The following is a 20,323-nucleotide window of genomic DNA, read 5'->3' on the forward strand; positions in this document are numbered from 1 at the left end:
ACAAAAGCAACAGGCGCACACCATCTCTGATCCATAACAGCAATACATCAGCCGATAACTGTGGATCTTGTTTCTAGGAATATGCTCCTGAAAGCTTTTTATGTTAAAAAAAATTGTAAATCAAACTCTGTCTTTCTACTGACTGCCATTTAAAATGTAAATACATGTGTAGTGGAGGGCACACTACTCAACCTTAGCTCCTCCACAATCGGCCTTTCCCTCCGCCCTTCCAGGGGCTGCAGGCAGAAACTTTAGGGGAGGTGGTGCCATCCCCCTTCCTGACACGGCCTACCATGCTTCAAAGGTCACTTTTTGTGTGATAACCAAAACGAGGTCAAACTGACACTTAATTTTCACAATCTGAGTCCGCAAACCCCTCTATATAGCAGAGTATCTCCACAGCGTTTTTAGGAAAAGTGAGATGGTGGCTGACAGGTTCATCTAATATGGCCCCATTTTCACTATTAGACCTTTTTTGGGGGGCTCTCCCCCAGCCCAACACACAGCCTCACCACTAATCCATTGATGCCTCACATCCGTTCAACATGTTATCAGTTTATAGGATGCTTCCCATGTTACTTTTTTTTAAAGTTTGTCCTCTTGTCAGTCCTATAATCCAGAGGTCCTCAAACTTTTTGGCACCAGGGACTGGTTTCATGAAAGACAATTTTTCCACAGACCGGGAGGTGGGAGAATGGTTTCAGAATGATTCCAGCCCTACCTTCAAGCTCACCTCCTGCTGTGCAGCCCGGTTCCTAACTGGCCCTTACCGTTGATGGCAAGTCAAGTGCCGTAAAGCTTGGAGAGGCCGAGTGACTTACACCAGGTCAGTACATGTGACTAAGTTTCCCAGGTTGAGAGTTTCACCCCAGCAGGAGCGATCTGAGCTACAAAGGAGCCTCGGGCACAAACTCATTGCACACTGAATTCTCCTTCCACCACACGTCTAAATGTCTAAATACCTGTGGCTTGTTGGTGGATTTCTTTTTTTCTTTAGTGTTGTTGCTACTGTCATTTTACCTACACCTCGGGCTTATTTGTCTGTAGATACTCTGCCCTATGGACTTGAAGGCAACAGCAGTATCCGGCATCTTTCCAATTCCCCAGCCCAGCTGGGGCAGGGCGCCAGTGTAGGGAGAAGGCACACAAGAAACACTCTTCCCTGACAGTTACCAAAAGTAAGGGAGAAAAAAAGAATTGCCAAAGTCAAGAATGTTCAACCCCATGTTTATACTGTGATTATTAACCCTTAACTTCCCAGGCCCTTCTGTGCATTTGTTTTTTAACAGACTGGTGCAGACGCCCAAGCCCTGCGGGGACGTGCCCCAGGCCCCTGCTCCTGTGCATGGGTGGAGAGCAGGCGGTACGCTGCTGGCAAAGAACCGCCACCAGGGCCGTGCGCATCAGCAGCAACAGTGAAAAGTGAAGATTACGGTTGTGGCTCCCTTTCCCGCCTGCTTGGGTCAATTGTTTCTACTGGGATGAAATGCTGTCAACTCAGAAAACTCACTCACCTGAAGTGAATAGGGCAGAAAATGAACGCACCCCTAAAAACAACTTCTTGGCAACTAGAGCGTCAGTTTAAAAGCCTGAATTTACACTGTCGTGATAGAAGCCAGAACAGACCAAGGTAACAGGCCAAGGACAGACCAAGGACAGTGTCTTTTACAGAGAAAATGTTTTAGGACCATCTTTCTCTTCAACAGGTATAAATACATTATTTTAATATTTTTTTCACAGCATCCTGAGAAAACTGGATGTATCTATCATTATCTTCAATTTCACAGTGCCTCCCATAACACGGCAATTCACAGTACTTACCAAAACCCACATAATGAGCCACATAGCTTACAACATTTTCTCACCACTTTAAACTCTTGGTTATAAAATTCCAGATGCTCAAGTGCTTGGTGCCAAGAAGCATCCATAACCAGAAAATTCACATTTGTTCATTCTGCCTGTTAAGCTATCAGATAGGCAGAATTGTTGTTTTAATTTCAATACACATTTTAACCCTGTTTTATTTTTGTATTAAAAAATTTAAAGTAGTATCAGTAGGAAGAGCACCAACAGGATCAGGATTGAAATGGAACACAGGCATACCTCGATGTGCTGGAACATATAGGGGTGGTTGCAGATTTTCCTCAACTGCATGATAGTGTTCATGAGCGTCTTAGCGCCGCCTTTCCCCTGAGAACAAGAGGAGCAAGTCAGAATAGAACAAATTATTATTAACTGATCAGACATTTCCAATTTTTGAAAAGTGGGCTTCTATAGGAAGGGCAAAGGGCCATAGGTCTTCTCACTGACCTACCCCTCCTGTGGGTCAAAGCTCCTGTTAAAATATAGCAGTTTCTGGGTCAGATATAATACCTTTCTTGTGACTAACTTATCCTCCAGGAAGGAGTTATGTCAAGTTGATGGGTTTGTGACAGGACTGTCTATTCCCTAGGATTCTGGGAAGACAGAAGTGCAGAATAGATGCCCAAGGAATGAAACTTCTAAAATACCACCCCACTTTTAGGCGGAATACATTTTCTGCAGAAATGACATGAGCAGAGCTATTTTGGTGATGAGAACTTAACTCCTTTCTTCCTGCCCCAACGCAGTTTATAGTTAAGAGGTTAAGAGGTTTCCTTTGGCAGCTACAATAGCTAGAGCAGAGGCCAAGTAATTTGCTTTAACGAATGGGCATTAGCAGGCTGCTCCCCCAGAGTATTGGACGTCAGAGTCTCGAGAAGATATACACATTGTGAGTTGCATCGTCCCCTGCCACATACCTTCTTATCTTTCTCAGAACCGTCTGTGAGGAGGATCCCTTTGGCTTGCATGTGGCGATACAGGATCTTCTGCAGAGCTGACATGTCACACTTGATCACATATTCAACCTGGAGAGAAAAGAACAGTAGGAGGGTAAGAAGAGAAACCTTAAAGGTGACTGTTCCCACACTTGGATTCCTGGAGTGGGGGATGGGGTGAGGGTGGAACAGACCACTGTCATCATTGCTAAAGGCACCATTGCAACGAGGGGAACTTCCAAAGGTTCTGCGTAATTGAGGCTAGGGTCATGCTTTCAGGAACTTCTTGACGTGTTCCACATTTCACAGAGAGACTTGCAAACTGTTTAAATTCAAAGATGTTCAATACAGAGCATATTTTTGGTATTCCCTCTGCTTCCCAACAACACCCCCTTTTCACACAAACAGGGCAGCTTTAGGAAGAACTGTGACTGAATAATATCCTATGATTTTCTCTGTAAAACATTCGTTCAGTTGGTGATATGTGGCTGCTCCCAGTACCAGTCCCACAACGAGACTGCTAACAGTTTAGGTTGACTGTCATCGACTCTGCTCTTCAGAGAAGAGAGGATACTATCTAGTGAGGACAACAGGTAGAGGAGAGCTACCCCAGAGCTGGATTCTATGACCATCTAAAGAAGGCAGGGCCTCTTGTGCTTCTATCTGAAATACTGCAAAAATCTGATTTAAAACAGTTAAAGGGAATTCCCATGCCTGTGGGTTAACACACACCTGCAATATTCCTAGCATGTTCCTAATGCCTAAAACCTGCCTTGATTATTTCCTATTATTGTTTTTCTTTATTAAAAAAAATCCCCAGAACACGAATGTGCAATTTTCATTAAAAACATCATATTAATGCCTAGAAATCTGCAAGAATGTAATTAAAAGTAAATCAGCAAGCTTCCTAATTTTTAATAAACTAATTAAAACAATCAGGTTATTTTCAGCTCTGAGGTCCAGAGTGAGGAGGTCACAGATGAAGACAAGTTGAATATTCATTCAATTGTTGCTTTAGAAGGAAACTGTCAGGCCTGACGGAACCGCAATTAATAGTCTTTTGCCACTCATTTTGATGCACCAAATCAGATCAGAGAAAGGCTGGCTCTCTAGCAGAAAAGTTAAGAAAAGCAAGTGACCCTTCATAACCTTATTTTAGTTTTTAATGACCTTTTTGGCCAGGGCGGGGGAAAAAATCTCCATGTTTAATAAAGTTGCACTTAATACAGGCTTTGTGTTTCAGATGCCTGACCATGTCATATTTTTAGAGTACTTCCATTTCTTCAAGGCCTATAAACTCTTAATGAAATTTGATCATGGTGAAGGAAAGTGTTAAACAACTTCAGATGAGTATAGTGACAAAAATGACACCAAGGGAGGGTCAATATTCTTGAGCTCTTTGCAGGGACCAGGCCCCATGCACAAGTGCCTCATGTGCCTTCTCTCATCACCCCACACGAGAGCTCTAAGAGGACAGTTACTGTCCACGTTTTATACATAAGGAACTCGAGCATCAAAAAGTTTAACAGATTTACTCAAAATGATACAGCCATTTAATGGTGCAGTTAGGATATTAAACAGAGTCCACTCTATTAAGCTCTTGCTAAGGAAGACGACGTGAGCGTTCAGGCTTCTCAGTTCTGCCCTTCACCGGGGCCTCACTGTGGGGAGAGACGGCTGATGCTTGTTCTGAAGTGCATTGGGACACACACCAGCAGAATTCAGGACAGAACCCTCACCCCACTTCCCATTAGTTAGCTGCTGCTAAGTGCTGGAGGTGAGCAATTTGGGAAGCAGGAGGCTTGGGCGCACCATGCAGCAAGGACTCCAGACATCCCGCAGGGGTCAAGTCAACAGAGAGGGAGCCCATCCTGAGAACCCTGACCTTCTGACCTTTCTCCTTCTGTCCTTCGGGACACCAGAAGCTGGTTTGATAGACAAGATCAAGATCACCGTCATAAGCTTCCCAACTATATTTTCCATGTGCTCCCTGCACCTCCCCAAACAACTAAGCTATTTTGTTTGATTTTGTACTTTTCTCCGGGCCTCGGGGGTTCCTTAGTCTTAGTGCTTTCTTTATAATCCTACTTTACCTTGAGGGCCCTTTTAAGATCTTCCACAATCACCCACCATATCTATAAGCCGAAGTCAATTTCCCTTTCATTTCCCTCAAAGAAGTGGTTATTAATTTTTTCTGATGGCATTCCCCTTATCAGAAAGACATGCTAATGCACATCTTCCCAATATGACCATGTACTTATTTTTTAATCCTCAGCTGAGGATATGTTTTTATTGACTTTACAGAAAGAGAAAGTGGGGGGAGGGATGGAGGGAGAAGAGGAGGGGGGAGAGAGAGAGAGAGAGAGAGAGAGAGAGAGAGAGGGAGAAATCGATGTGAGAGAGAAACATTGATTGGTTGCCTCCCATAAGTACCCCCAGCAGGAATTGAACCTGCAACCTAGTGTGCCCTGACTGGGAATCAAACCTATGATCTTTCAGTGTATGGGACAACGCTCCAACCAACTGAGCCACCCAGCCAAGGCTACACATATATTTATTTATGAATTATATGCATGCAGTAATGTCTCAAGATACAAGTTACTTTTACGGTGTGGGTTAATGTTAAAGGTAGTTGATTTCTATATTCCAAGGAGCCAATTTTTTTTTTTAAAGATTTTATTCATCCATTTTCAGGGAGGGAAGGGGGGCAGGGAGAGAGAGAGAGAGAAAGAGAGAGGGAGACATCAACGTGTGGTTGCTGGGGGGTTATGGCCTGCAACCCAGGAATGTACCCTGGCTGGGAATCGAACCTGGGACACTTTGGTTCCCAGCCCGCGCTCAATCCACTGAGCTATGCCAGCCAGGGCCCCAAGGAGCCAATTTGATGATATCTAGTATTTTTTTTGGACAATTCTAGCCCAATTACCACACGATGTGGCTGGTAAAAACCCACACTAGGAAAAGAACAGAAAGGAGTGCCTCTTTCTCATAGTGCACCTATTCTTGTTTTCAAACTGCAATGCTTTGCAGAATCTTTTAAAAGTCCTTCGTCCATTCTCAGGCTGAGGGCATTTAGTTAAAATGCGATCATTCTAAATCCTTTTATCTGGGTTCAGGGAAACCTACGATGCCTGGCGTCATACAACAGGAAGGAAGTACCTAAACCCGGCTGCAAGGGTGAATGAACCTACAGGTTCCTCAGGTAGCGGTGCCCCGCCTGGGATGGTCTACACCATCTAACCCAAGCACGTAACAGACTTCCTGATGGGTACACTACATGGGTCCCGGTGCCAATCTGATGTTAAATATCATAAAACTTTTCTTATTTGTAAGAGGAAAATTAATATAAACGGAAGTTCTAAAATCTTCTTTCTGCACCCCAGTGGATTACTAGTAAGCACCTCCACCCTTAAACACAAACTGCAGCCTGTGCTCTGCAGAACCCGGCCCTAAAGCACTCGAATGCCTGGATCACTCATCCCGATGGGTAGGGAGGACCATGTTGCCTTTCACTGTCATGTCACTGTCTGGGGTGAGCAGACCTCACCTCCACACCACACTTGTCGACCTCTCACACCATGCGGCCTATTTCCAGCATAGCTCCAGCCCCTGCCACCCTCGCCCGAGTGCAATACAGTGCGCAGAGCAGGCAGCCAGAGCTATGCATTAAGAATAGGACAGACTAACAATTCTAAGGTAGACATACAGATTGACAGCGATGAGGCGAGAGAAGGTTCTGTGATAATCATGACATCGTAAACTCTGTTGAATCTGAGTTTACCACCCCCGCAAAATGGGATGGCCCCTAATTAGAGCATGAACGTTGAAGCTCCTCAAAAATGCTGGTTGCTGTAGGAAACGAAATCTGTGACTCGTACTAAGGATGATTCCCCTACAAGGCAGCCTGTGAGAGCTGCTAGGGCTATTTTTGCTCAAATTACATGTAAAACTGGGGTGCGGACCTCATGTACATGATAATTATCTCCTAAGAATTCTTGCATTAGTGAAAGATGAAACTGGCCCCTACAAGGAGCCACAGCAGGTGATTATATCGGCCCAGGATCTCCTCCCAACTAGTCCTGTAGAAGCAGTCAGCTTTAGCCATAGTTTCTCCCCAAATACTATTCTTCACCTATCATTTCCCTTCCGAAAGGATGTGTTACTGGAACAATGAGCCTAGACTACTGTGTGTGATATATCACCACTTTCTACACTGAGATTCCCAAACAATAAGTTTAAATGTATGGAAGTCCCATGTTCAGGGATCTACAGTGCCAGAGAAGAACAAAGTAATGATTAATTACATGAAGCATTTCAAGTTTTTATGTAACGAATACAGAAACTGCCCATTTAAACAAAGCTTTTTGATTGTTTTACACAGATTATATCAAAATCAGCATTCCTTTTAGATAGGTCAACCTCTAGTTAATCTCAGACATTGTATATATGTTTCAGCATATTTAGACATCAATAGATACACAGCCAATTGCAAGTATAGTTGGTTCTTGATTATATGAATTAAGAAAGGGGAGAGTCAGCAGAGACAACCTCAGATGACAGCTAAATCAAAAATCAAATTTTATTTAGCTTAAGTTGGGTTTTATATAATCATATAATCCCATTCCTAAGAATTGCCATTCTTTCCTGAGAATAAAGGATGAATTTTATGCCAGCAGCTAGGTGTTTTATTAGACTCCTAAAATTATGAACTACTCCTTGATTAAAACTACTTTTTATTAAATATTCATTAAAATGAAATTTTCTGTTTGCTAGAGCTGCATTCATCAAACTGTGGCCCTCAGATGCCTGCTTTAGTTTCATCTGAGGAAACAGAGAATCCCGAGGCCACTCCAGCTATGCTAGACCATCACTGGGGCGGGTTGACGTTTCATGTTTTTAAGAGTTTTTCTATTAAAACTTCAACAATAAGAAACAATGAAAAAAAACAGGTAAAAGATTTGAGCACCACTTCACCAGAATTGCTGGGGCAGGTTGACATTTTGTATTTTTAACACATTTTCTATCGTAAAACTTAACAATAACAAAAGAAACAACCCAATAAAAATGAACAAACAAAAGATTCGAGTACCACTTCATCAAAGAAGACATACAGAGGCTGAATAAGCACCAAAAAGGTGCCAACCAACATTGGACTCTAGAGGAATGCATATTAAAGTTGCACACCTTTTGAAATGGCTATAAACATTAAAAACAACTGGTGGTACCCGACTGGTACTGAGGAGAACGTGGAGGAAATATAGCCCTCACACATTGCTGGTGGGACTGCAAAGTGGTCCAGGCAGTTTGGAACACTATTCGAAAACTTCTCACAAAGTTACACGCATATATAACACAGGACCAAGCAACCCCACCCCTAGGTACTTGCTCAAGGGAAACGAAAACCTATGTTAACAAAAATACCTGTACACTATGTTTACCTATAATGGTCAAAAACTAGCAACAGCCAAAATGTCTCTCCCAGCTAAATGGATGACAAAGTATTGTGCATCCATACAGTAGACCACTATTCAACAACACAAATGAACCAACTACTGACATGCACAACAACTTAGATGAACATCTAATATACTACGCTGAAAGGAACTAGACACAAAAGGGTGGATGAGACCTACCATAGAAGTCCATTCATACAACATTCTGGAAAAGGCAAAGTTATGGAATGGAGAATAGATCAGTGGTTGCCTAAGACTACGGGTAGAAAGAGACTCTTACTGAAAAGTGGTAGCACCAGGGAATTTGGAGGAGGGGGCGACGACTGGGAAATAGAACTGCTCTGTATTTTAATATAACTATTCAGTTGTCAAAACTTCTAGAACTATATACCCAAAATAGTATATTTTATTATATGTAAATTAAAAAATAAAATTAAAACCCATTCCCTAATGCACACTTTTTTGAGAACATTTGAGAATTACTGCTATTGAAGTCTTCATCATTACCTTTATCCTGCCATCAGCCATAATTCCTTCCTGGATTCTCTCCACAGGCGGAGAAAGACATGCACGTGGTTTGGGGCTACAGGCAGATGACAGAAGAAAAGTCCTTACCCCCAAGGATGACACTTACATGACCAATTCTTCCCTGATAAAAAAATCCTCACAAGGCAGAAAAAGTAGAGAATGACCACTGGCCACAGGACACCAGTAAGGCCACATACCCATCCATGGTGATTAGTCCCCCTCACTTGGCCTTGAACGGTTTATGGGGACAGAGACATGGGAGGGCCACAGAAAGTGTAAGGATGAGAGAACAGTGAGAAAAAAGTTGAAATGAATAGGAAAGTAGAACTCTCCATTAATAATGGAAGCAGGAACATGAGTAGAAAGTCAAAAATATGTAGCAGCAGCTGTCACTAGTTGAGTGCTTACCACGTGCCAGGCACAGTAGTGTGAGCAATGCACCCACCTAATCCTCTCACCAATTCTATGAAACAAGTATCATTAATTTCCTAGTTTACTGATGAGGACCTTGAGACCTACTGAGTTAACTGACTTGCCCCAGTTCACACAGTTAGTAAGAGACGGTAAATGCCATGAGGATCCTTTTTTTGCTCCACAGAGTACCTCTGGGAAAAGGCAGCTTGCCCACATACCGTATTTCACATACAGGGTATTTCACACACCTCAGATATAAGGCTCTGGCTATTAAAGAGCATGAGTGTGCTTTGTACAGGAGACATACTCTTGAAAATATAATCTTAATTTTTTCAAAGTGTATTCATACTCAGGAAGTTCTCTTGTGGAAAGAACAGTGGGATAAATAGAAAAGAATTCCTTTGTGATATAAATGATGACCCCATAATCTTTATGCTGCAGAGGTTTGGATTTTTATATAATAGATTTTCTTAAAACAGGGCATACTTTCAATTCGTGATGTGTTTTTAAAAATCTATTAGCCAGTCCTGTAAATAACAAGATTAAGAAGTTTTATGGAATGAATAAATAAAGGACTTTAGTTAGTTTTTTATTTTATACCTCTTCTAAAGAAACAAAAGGAAGCACAGGACCAATAAAAATCTTTAATGTTCCACCACTATAACCTGCAGGTTCTCAGTAACAGTATGCTGGGGAGTATTTAGTTCAAGGCAGCCCCGTGACCACTGTACCCATTCCCCAGTTTATCTGTCCAATGGCTAAGCTCCATATTAAACAGAAAGGGGGTAACTTAAAGATGCTAAGACCACAGGAAGTCAAAGAAATATCAATAGCTTTCAATGCCTAAGATTCATTCAGTAGCTCAATAAAACATTTAAATATTTAGGCTTTTGGTGGAATAAGTGTGGTATAAGAACCATGTTTATTTTTAATCTTTCTTCAACTGTTAATGGAGAACAAAATTATGTCTCAGCAAAGTGATCAAATTCTTACACTATTTGCCAACTCCCACTTAAAAATGTGCAGGGTGAAACAATCTGCCCAAAAAATAGAGTCATTACCCAGAAAAACACGATGCAAAATAAAACATTTCAGAATTGGCTCATCTAAAGAGAAAACTCAAAGCAAAGTATCTCATGTTACAAATAACAGTCTACAATGGCAAACAATCTATGTCTAAGAGAAAAAAACTTAGAACTCCAATGTGTGCAGTTCCAAAATATGATCAGACACATATTAAACTAATACCCAAATCCAACAAAAAAATGCGGGCCAAGGGCTCAGAAGACATTCTAAAGCACTGGAAACTCAGTGTCAAGAAGGAATCTTAAAAATACTCGCTTAAAATGCCCCCAGACTTAACGTTGGTGGTGCAGGGCCGAAACCGTGCCCGGGAATAACTAGATGATGGTCTGTCAGCGCAGGAACTCTGTCTGTCACTGACTGTCAGAGCGGCGACGTCACAAGCACCGTGTAATATACAGCGGATGTGTGACAGAATGGTACCCTGGGAACCTACAGAGTTTTATTCACCAGCATCATTCCAATAAATTCAGCACACAAGGAAAAAAAACAAGCATCAAATATTAAATAAACTTCCAGCAAACTTGGTAAATGTTTATTAGGCCCTCTGATAATGACAAACGTTCCAAACTTCAATCCTTATTTGGCTCACAAACAGAACACTTCCATGGCACTTGCAAGACTAAACTCAAATGAGGTTAACTTTTAAAAAATCTAAAATTAAAATACACCCTGGCTGGTATGGCTTAGTGGGTTGAGCACCAGCCTGCAAACTGAAAGGTTGCTGGTTCAATTCCTGATCAGGGCACATGCCTGGGCTGTTGGTCAGGACTCCAGGTGGGGGCATGTGAGAGGCAACTGACTGATGTTTCTCTCCCTCTTTCTCTGTAAAGAATGATTTAAAAATAAATTAAATTAAAATGCAATGTTAGGTCAATTAATGTAATGCTAAGTGGCTGTAAGTTAAAGTGCAATGAGAGTCAGTGAGTTTGGTAGTTTTACAAAATCTGTCCAAAGCTTTTGGACACCAGGCTGAAAATGCCAAAACTTTCCTTTTCTCTCTACACGAAATCCTCTAGCTTTTCACTTCAAACAAAATAGTACTTTAAGATATTTCTGAGATACCTGTAACTAAAACACAAGCCTGCCGTTTTAGAAACACAGTTTCAGGTGCAGGTACTTCACCCATATTGGCAGGGGAAGAAACCACAACTTTTGCATTTTGCAACATACTTTTTCTGGAAGTTGGGATTCAACTTCTTTCTTCAGTCTCCTCAGTAAAAATGGTCTCAACACCTTATGTAGACGCCTGATGATCAATATAGTTTCTTCTTCATTCAAGTCCACCTGCCAGAGAACCACAGATGACTTAGGTTTTTTTTTTAAAAAATGCTTATGTTACATTTATTACTAATTTCAATATGTGTTTGAAATTTTATATGTATTAAGGCCAGGTTTATACCTGGACACAGGCACCTCAGAGTTCTTTTACCACTTGCCTACCAGGTGGCAATAAAACAGCCTGTGAATGGGTGTTTGTCTTAAGGATGAGTTTGTGGAAAAGAGCTCATGAGCAACAAGCTTTATGTGCACCCTGTTAGCTCAGAATCTTATGGGATAAAACTGGTAACAAAGACTAACTGAAGACTGAGACAGAGCACGGGGCAACAGGTAATGTGTCCTTCCTCGAAGTGGGAGCATTAAGTTTGTCTCAGGTGCAGACACACCAAGGGAAGAAGGCTTGCACCCGAAAATGAAAACAAGAGCAGATCCAGTTTATGTTGGTTGGTTTTAAGCTCCGCTCTCCTGCTCTTCCCCTTTTCTGCCCTGATCTTGTTCAAGATATAGTCATATTTATACAATAAAATCCTCTGCTTTACCTTTCACCTTCCTCTATTAAACTCTAGGGGGCAGAACTGATTGACTTGACTTGACTATACCAATGGGCGAGACAATGAATTATTGACAACGAGGAAATGTACCTAAAATTAAAGGCCCAAGAATTCCAACATAATTTTCCCTAAAGCATTCTTAGGAGCTTTCCATGCCTATAGTTAAGAAGTTACTAATCAAAAGGACAAAGATAAGGATTTTTTTCTTATCATGGGTCATGTCTTCCTTTCGTATATGAGCTCTAAGAGAAGGCAGACAGTGGAAGAAATGGTAGTAAGAAATCTGAGAATGGCTACTCCCGGATTTGAGGAGTATTTATGTACACACACAATGGAGGCTCACACTAACATTTGAAAAAATGTGTACAGAAAATTAGTAAGCGAGTTCAGTTTCACACACAAACTCTTCATGTGGAAGCAGTTTAAAGGGAAGCCCAAGTTTATAACAATGAAATATTGTTTTAAGGTTTATGTTCAGTTGGTCGAGTTGCTCTGGTTAAATTGAGTCAATAACTATCCCTACATTCACCCTCCCTGTGGCCCACAGTAGTTAAGCATTCCCCCATCAGGAATATTCCCAGGTGGCCTGGTAACACACTGGCAAAACACAGAGCAGTTTTCTTCAGAGGGGAATACACCCCGGAATGAGAACATATGCGCTCCTTGATTAGCTTCATAATACAAGCGACACCATAAACGTCCCTATGGGTTTTCTGTGCTCTGATGTTCTTAGCTCCACATCCTTTCATTTCGTTTCATTGTCAAACGGTGAAAAAACAAACGAGCAAAAGTTAGAGACCGGTACCCTTTCTCCAGTCATGGCAAATGGAGCATTAAACCACTGTTCGAATGTGCTGCAGCTCTTAAAAATTGTGGGGAGGAGGAAGTTGAGGAGAGCCCAGAGTTCTGGAAGCTTATTCTGCAGTGGGGTCCCCGTCAGAAGGATTCTTCTGGGGGCCACGTAGTGAGTGTTCAAGACCTGAGTCAGCTTGCAGTGGTGATTCTTCATTCGGTGGCCTTCATCCACGATCATGTATTTCCACCGAATCTGTGATATAAGAAGGAGGACCAACATGTGGTGAGCAAGGGAAAACACAACCATTTCCAACAGACAAGGGGTGACATGGAAAACCAAAGAACCCATACTCGGTACAAGATAAGGTGGAATTCTCCTTAGGATAAAAGAATCTCAATAGTGTATATCCTGCACCTGAGAGATCACACAATACATCATGTAACAATGGAAAGTGAAAGCAACACTGTTCCGCTGGGGCCGCGTAATCCCAAATCGCCCTTTAACAGAGAAGGAAACTTGGGTCCAGAATGAAATGGTTAGGCCAGGAGCAGCCTCTGTGCCTGCCCATCCTGTATTCCTTCTGTTAATGCTATAACCTGACAGCTATCCCAAATTTAATGGCATGTTCCCTCTGCTCCTAGTAAGTACAGAACGCAGCTCTCCTCTTGAAGCACAAGTTAATGACTGATTTTTCCAGCATTACCTATAGCTGAGATGCTCTGGCTTCTTGCCTTCTTTGCTATTACATTGGCTGACTACTACCTTCAGGACTTGGCTCTGTGTACTTCATTTTTTTTACTTGAACTAGTTGCTAACATTTAAAAGTTGGTATATTTTACATAAAAATCTGGACATCCATCTTCCTTTAAAAAAACTGGAAGGAATGGCAACCTATACTCTGTCACTTCACACATACTCCTTACCTGCCAAGTACTTACCTGCCAGGTCCCAGGATCCCTGCTTTAAGATATCTAAAATGAAAGGATATTCTCACTGGCAGAGAGGAGGGCAATGCTAAAACATCATTCCTCTATATATGCTAAACCTTCAAAACTAAACACAGTATACTTGCCCCCCATAACTATCATCACTTCAAAAGTAAAAAATAACCATATAGCACGATCCTCCTTCCTAAGTCTACAAATAGTCCCTTTCCTCTCATATTGTACCCTTGAGCCCTCTTCAAGGTCATTGTTTTCCATTTCTTAAAGTGAGAACAATGAGGAATGTTCCACTAAGCCTGTCCATTCTCTACAAAATAGTGGCTATGGCCAAGAAACGCATCTGGTGCTCAGATGTCCCCTGATCCTGCTGCAAAGCTCCTCGAGAGAGGTGGAGACAAGCACCACATCGCACATAGTCCCCCACCTTCCTCATTAGAGGCACTAGTAAAGTCAGGGGAAAAGACAGAAAATCACCCAGCAGGCTGGGATGGCCACATAAAAGGCATTACCCGACCACCTCACAGAAAAGTGCTTAGGAATAACCAAGCTTGTGTGATCAACTGTCCCAAACTAATCAATAACAGCATGAGAGGAGGCCAGCAGGTAAAATGCAGTTAAATGAATATTCTAAATCTACTTCCCTGCCTGATTTGGCTTATGAAATAATAAACAAGGAAGCAGAGCCCTTGGATGTTGCTATTGGGTCTACTACTAATTAGGTCTTCCACTTGGAAAAAAATTACTACCCCATTCTAGGTCTCCATTCCTCTGGTAACAAATAAAAGCAATACATCTCGTTAACAAGCATCTCCAATGAATTTTGAAATACATATGCAGGAGACACGATGTGAATGTGTTTTCAAGGATCTCAAATATATAAACACATTCCTACAGTAATACTGAAAACACATCATTTCTGACACTGCCAAATTCATCTCTGTATGTGAGGAATCAGAACACAGCGTTGTTGCTAGTGCCATCTCAATTATTAAACCTCCCCTGGGAACCTGCTCCCTTTATGTTATTTCCTGTGATGCCATGAAGGGAATGCTCTGTTCCCAGAGCAAAGGTTCAACACAGAGATAGAGCACACCCCAGAAATGGGGATTCTGTTCAATTCTGGCTATAACTTGGTTTCAGATTATAGTGCTTTCAAAATACCACAGGGCAAAAGAAATTACTAAAGAAAAAAAATTGTCTTCAAATGTGCTCCATAAAAGAAAGTACTTCAATCACTCTACATGAACATATTAGAAGGCAAGATGATATAAATGGAAAAAATTATATTTTATGGCTAAAGGACAACTTAGGACATAGAAATTAGGAGATGTAGGTTACAGGTAGAAAACCACTCTTTCCCAGCTCCAAAGAGTTACAGAAACAGCCCAGAATAATTCAAGCAAGAATAGCCCATTATTTTACCAGGAAAAACCCTAAAACAGGGATAGCAGAAAAGCCACAGCTGGGAAAAATGTTCACACGGAGAAGACCATATGGAGAGGTGCCTACGTGTCTTTGGAGAGACAAAGGCACAAGAGGAATGAAGTTAAGCTACTGACAATACCTAGGGCAACAAAAACAATTATTTCCTCCACAAGCATGTTCAGGGCTGTTGGAGAGAAAAAGAATTGCAGAAGGAAGCCAGGGAAATTTTTTAAAGAGGTGTAAGCTCGTTAACTATGAGAGGATAGGTAAGAGCCCCAGGATCAATGACATACATACACACACACAAAAAAAAATAGTATACATAAAGTTAAAATCCAGGACCAAAATATATCTGACTCAAAAAAAAAAAAAAGAGAGAGAGAGAGGAAGGAGAGAGGGGAGAGAGACAGAGAGGGGGAGAAGCCATTTAATGATCAAATTATACTAGTGAGTATAATTTGGGGAATACTTTACACTCCAGTGTGATGGTACAAAATTAGAAATCAAAGAATTTTTTAAAACCTACCTTTGCAAGAATGTGCTTGTCTTTTATAATGTACTCATAAGTGGTCAAGAGGACATTGAATTTGCCACTTCTTAGCTGGGGGACAAGGGAACGACGCATGGCAGGGGTGCCCTGAATAGAAAGAAAAAAATATGTATGTACATATTATCCAATGGGAGTACATGTGTGTTATTTCTCACTATTCAGAGCTTAATGGAGCCCAGACTCATGACTAAAGATTGCACATATATGCATTATCATATACAGATGCATTATCCACCAAGAAAGTGCTTGGCGAAATCGCACCGGTCTGGCCACTTTTCCAACCCTTGTAGAGAGGCTTTCCCACTGAAAACTGAGGGGAAAGAGAGAAAAGGAAATTACAGTGACCTCGGGGTGGCAGAGAACCTGCTGCTCTCATGAAAGGCTGCATTTCTCAGGGAGCTTATAGCAGGTGCCCGGCACCTGGTAATTGCCTAACTTTCTGCAGGAAGAGCGGGCCCGGCAGCAGCCTGACAGGGAGCCAGTCAGCAGCTCACAGAATGCGTGATATTTGTCATTTGTATTACTCTCATCAGAAACCTCGCAATACGATAATTAACAATTTTCTTCTGCATTTCACTATCTGAAAGTAATTATGGTTTATTACAGTAATCTTCTTGGGATGATTAACTCTCACTGTTTAGTACATGATGTACATGACAAAACTTTACAACCGAGTACAGTGCACAGATGTGCAAACAGAAAGAAGGAAACAGGGTTTATTTTTCGCTTTTCCACATTTATATATAAACACAGTGTTCCAAACCTTGTAAGAGATTTTCACCACAGAAGGAGCCCATTTGTCAAATTCATATGTCCAGTTAGATAAAGTCCTATAGAACAACAAAAAACGTGAAAATGAAAAAAGACATTTGTATAAAAGTCGGCAGTTAAAAACATGTTCTTACTTCTTTTTAGGCTTTACCTTCAAAGGGGCTAGACAATATAAAATATCTTGACTACATATTTATTTTAAAGGTGTGGAATTAAGAGATAAGTTAGAAATAAGCTGCCACAAAGCATGACAGGTTTGTCGTGGGTTCATAAAAAAACATAAGAAAAAAATTAAAGAATGCATAACTATAGTGGGCAAAAAACCCCTAAATTTTAATATGGTGTTGAAAAATAGCAATTGCCAAAGTGATTTGGTGAGTCTTTAGAAACTGCCACATATGTTCATAGAAAAGTTGAGTCAGGAAAAAGAAATTACAAAAGCACATGAAAATACTAAAGAAATCTGTCAAGAGGGAGCAGGGAAAGAAATATTAAATGCCTTTTTTAAAAAATCCCTGAAAGCGTCACCATAATATATAAGTCAGAACATGTAAAATACAGATAAAAAGCAAAATACTTGTAAATATTCAAACTGTACACAAAACTCAATGAATATCTAAATACTGTGGACTCAGATAATATAGATTAAAAAGGTCTACAAACAGTTCTCCTTTAGACCAAACTGGGAGAAAATACTAAGACTATTTTTTCTCAAGGTCCAAACCTCACAGGCAGAGACGCCTCACCCACAAGGGCGGCTGTGACACCTCCTTCTCTCAGGAGTGTCTGCAGAAGAACTGGCAGCAGTGTCCAACCTGTGGCCTCAGGGCCGCATGCAGCCCAGAATGGCTGTGAATGCAGCCCAACACAAAATCATAAATTCACTTAAAACATTATGAGATTCTTTTTGTGATTACATGTCACAATGTGTTTAATGTGTGGCCCAAGACAACTCTTCTTCCAGTGTGGCCCAGAGACACCCACAGTTTGGACACCCCTGAACAGAACCACACACAGGGCGGGGCACTGGGAATTTAATGGTGAACAACAAAGACCTGTCCTTGCAGAGATGCAACATCACTGAAAATAAGTTACACATATTAAGGGCAGTTTAGTGTAAACTTCTCGGTTAGAATTTTGATTTAGATTCTATTTTAAACAATATAAGAAGAAAAGATTTCAGAATACATACACAGTCCTTTGAATATATGCAATCTTTTGGAAATGGAACAAGGAAAAAATCAAAGAAATTTTGTAATTAAAAAAAATCAAAACCTTTCCCCCTCATGAGCCACTGAAGGAGTAATGAGAAATAAGGCCCACCTTGTCCTGTGCCCAAACAGCCACAGAGGCAGGGGCGGAGCGTGGGAGTGGGAAATAAAAAGCTAAATCCAGATGACATGTTCTTGGCGACCCCGCCTCATGCTATAATACTGCCTTAAATGTAAAACAAGGACGAGCTCCTAATAGGGCACTCTGCGACACACAGAAAGATAAATGCCGAATAAATGACTTTACTTACGAGAGGGGAACAATGATGAGATAGGGGCCATTGAGTCTTTTGTGCTCCATCAGATAAGTGATGAGTGCAATGGTCTGTATGGTCTTTCCCAGCCCCATTTCATCAGCTAAAATTCCATTCAAATTGTTATTATACAGGGAAACCATCCATTCCAGGCCCTGGAGCTGAAATGAAGAGTAATTGCTTCAATTATCCGAGATCTGCACAGGTAATTAATACTAATATGACTCAAGTGAGGCTGTGACTTCTTAACTCCTCAGTGCTATATGTTGGATTTCCCACAGTAGGAAAGTGAGGGAAGCAGCAACACAAAAAAGAATTTAAAATATGAGCCTGTAATCATCCCCACTGCTTGGCAGGTGCCGAGTGTTAATCAGATCTTAGAAACGATGGGCTAGAGCATACTGGTGGGATTTTAAGCAGCTTTTGCTACTTGTCCCTACTTAGCATTGCACAGTATATGACATTCTAGAATTATTATACATGAAAAAAACCCAAACCACTCCAAGAACAAAAAGCCAATGTGAGGATTAAAGACAAATAAACCAGAGGCAGGTTTGGCTCGCAGATCACATAGATCACTAGAAATAGCCTTCCTGGCAAACAAGTACCCCGCCCCCTGCCAGGGAAGGGTCCCCTCGGTGAGGAAGCCAGGTGACCAGGGAGCCAGGAGCTCAGTGCAGGGCCCACAGGAGGGCATTTCCTGATGGGGACAAACCTCCCAGGTGGCACGTGGAAAGTTTGCAATGTGGGCACTCCCCAGAAGCAGCCTACTGGAAGATGACTGCTTAGGAACACACTCCACATATTTATAAAGTACAAAAGAACTGCGCCAGAGATGCAGCTTTGGAGTCCCCATGTCTGTCAAGTACAAGAAAGGGCAGGTGAAAATACAAAATTGTTAAACCTTCTTCTCCCTACCACCAATTCCCTTCTACCACCATCCACAGACGCTGGATTCAAAAGGTAGGATCGATGGTAGGCAGGTAGGCAGGTAGGTAGGTAGGTAGGTAGACAGATAGATATAGATATTAGTATCTATCTATCTATCTATCTGTCTGTCTCTATATATTAGCTAAAGTCCATTTAGGTTGCTAATGAAGTTATGCTTAGGGAAGTGTTAATTTTAATATGTTTTATGTAAGAAAAAAGTTATTTATTTTAAAATGTATTAAATGATTATTCTGTGCAAGGAACCATGCAAGGAGCTATGGCAGACAGACACCTAGGTGTGTAGGAAGTGTGGCTCCCTTCAGAAGCCTGCAGTTGAAGAAGAGACAATAAGCCACTCACATGTGCACACGCAGCAAGAAACAGCTGCAGTGCCAGACCCACACACATGAAATTGTACTGGCCAGAGATTCTCTTAGCGAGAGCACTGAAGTGGTTTGAAGAAGTGCTTTCCTGTGCCACCTGCAGTACCTTGTGCCATGCAAGACTCCACATCATCCTAAAGGATTTCACAGAACAGCAGCAACACCAAGAGATAGAAGAAAAATTGGAAGAGCCTTTGAGAAAATAGGCAAAAGATAGCGAGGGGAAGTGAGGAAATGATCAGGAACCATAACTGGTGTTTAGGAGGAGCTGCTTCCCTGCCACATGCCGCCAAGACCTCGGACCTTTAGGAAAGTCGACTAAATGCCAGGAACATTTGGACAGTGGGTGGTGGTGAATTCTTTTTTTAAATGAAAATTGGCAAAAGGGCTGAATTTTGCATCTCTGTTAATCCCAGATAAAACAGAAGCAGAAACTGGCAGCAGAAGGGACTAGAAATTCACTAAAATTGTGGGAAATGAATTATACTTTGCTAGACTGTGAAATTGGAGGGGTTGGGTACTAAACCAGGCTTATGGGGCTTTCCAGGAAGCAGCAGAAAGGCCTCAGCTACATGAGGGCTAAATAACTATTAATGATACAAAAACGTGTCAAGGAGCAAGAAGACAGAAAGCTTACTTATGGACAGAGTGGTCCAGGAAGGCTGGGAGCTTCAGTTTGGTTTGTGAGAAACGGAAAGGATCCTGCCAGGCAGAAGGAACTTCATGAGACAAACACCCCGAGGGGGACAGAGCAAGGCACCTTCTGGGGTCTCCAGCAGCCCAGGGGAAGCAGAAGAGCACAGCATTCACAGATGGAAGCAGGAGAGAGAGATTTGTGAAGACAGTGATGAAAAGTGCTGAAAAGGTGCTGGATGACAGCATAAATCAATG

General features: G+C 41.6%; 1 protein-coding gene across 7 annotated transcripts in view; it reads right to left on the reverse strand.

The window, feature by feature from the left end:
- The window catches only part of SMARCA2 (SWI/SNF related, matrix associated, actin dependent regulator of chromatin, subfamily a, member 2), a 160,054-nt gene that overhangs the window by 78,886 nt on the left and 60,845 nt on the right, over window positions 1–20,323 (reverse strand). For all 7 annotated transcript variants that reach the window (XM_045840050.1, XM_045840052.1, XM_045840053.1 and 4 more), the window contains exons 15-21: window positions 18,117–18,280; window positions 16,587–16,653; window positions 15,800–15,910; window positions 12,914–13,156; window positions 11,450–11,563; window positions 2,781–2,888; window positions 2,104–2,190 (exon numbers count right to left, since the gene is read on the reverse strand). In XM_045840050.1, the coding sequence (XP_045696006.1) occupies window positions 2,104–2,190; window positions 2,781–2,888; window positions 11,450–11,563; window positions 12,914–13,156; window positions 15,800–15,910; window positions 16,587–16,653; window positions 18,117–18,280 (894 nt within the window). The remainder of the gene's footprint in view (window positions 1–2,103; window positions 2,191–2,780; window positions 2,889–11,449; window positions 11,564–12,913; window positions 13,157–15,799; window positions 15,911–16,586; window positions 16,654–18,116; window positions 18,281–20,323) is intronic.

This window comes from Phyllostomus hastatus, unplaced genomic scaffold (genome assembly GCF_019186645.2).
Source record: "Phyllostomus hastatus isolate PE091 unplaced genomic scaffold, TTU_PhHast_1.1 phas_contig_34, whole genome shotgun sequence".
Classification (NCBI taxonomy): Eukaryota; Metazoa; Chordata; class Mammalia; order Chiroptera; family Phyllostomidae; genus Phyllostomus; species Phyllostomus hastatus.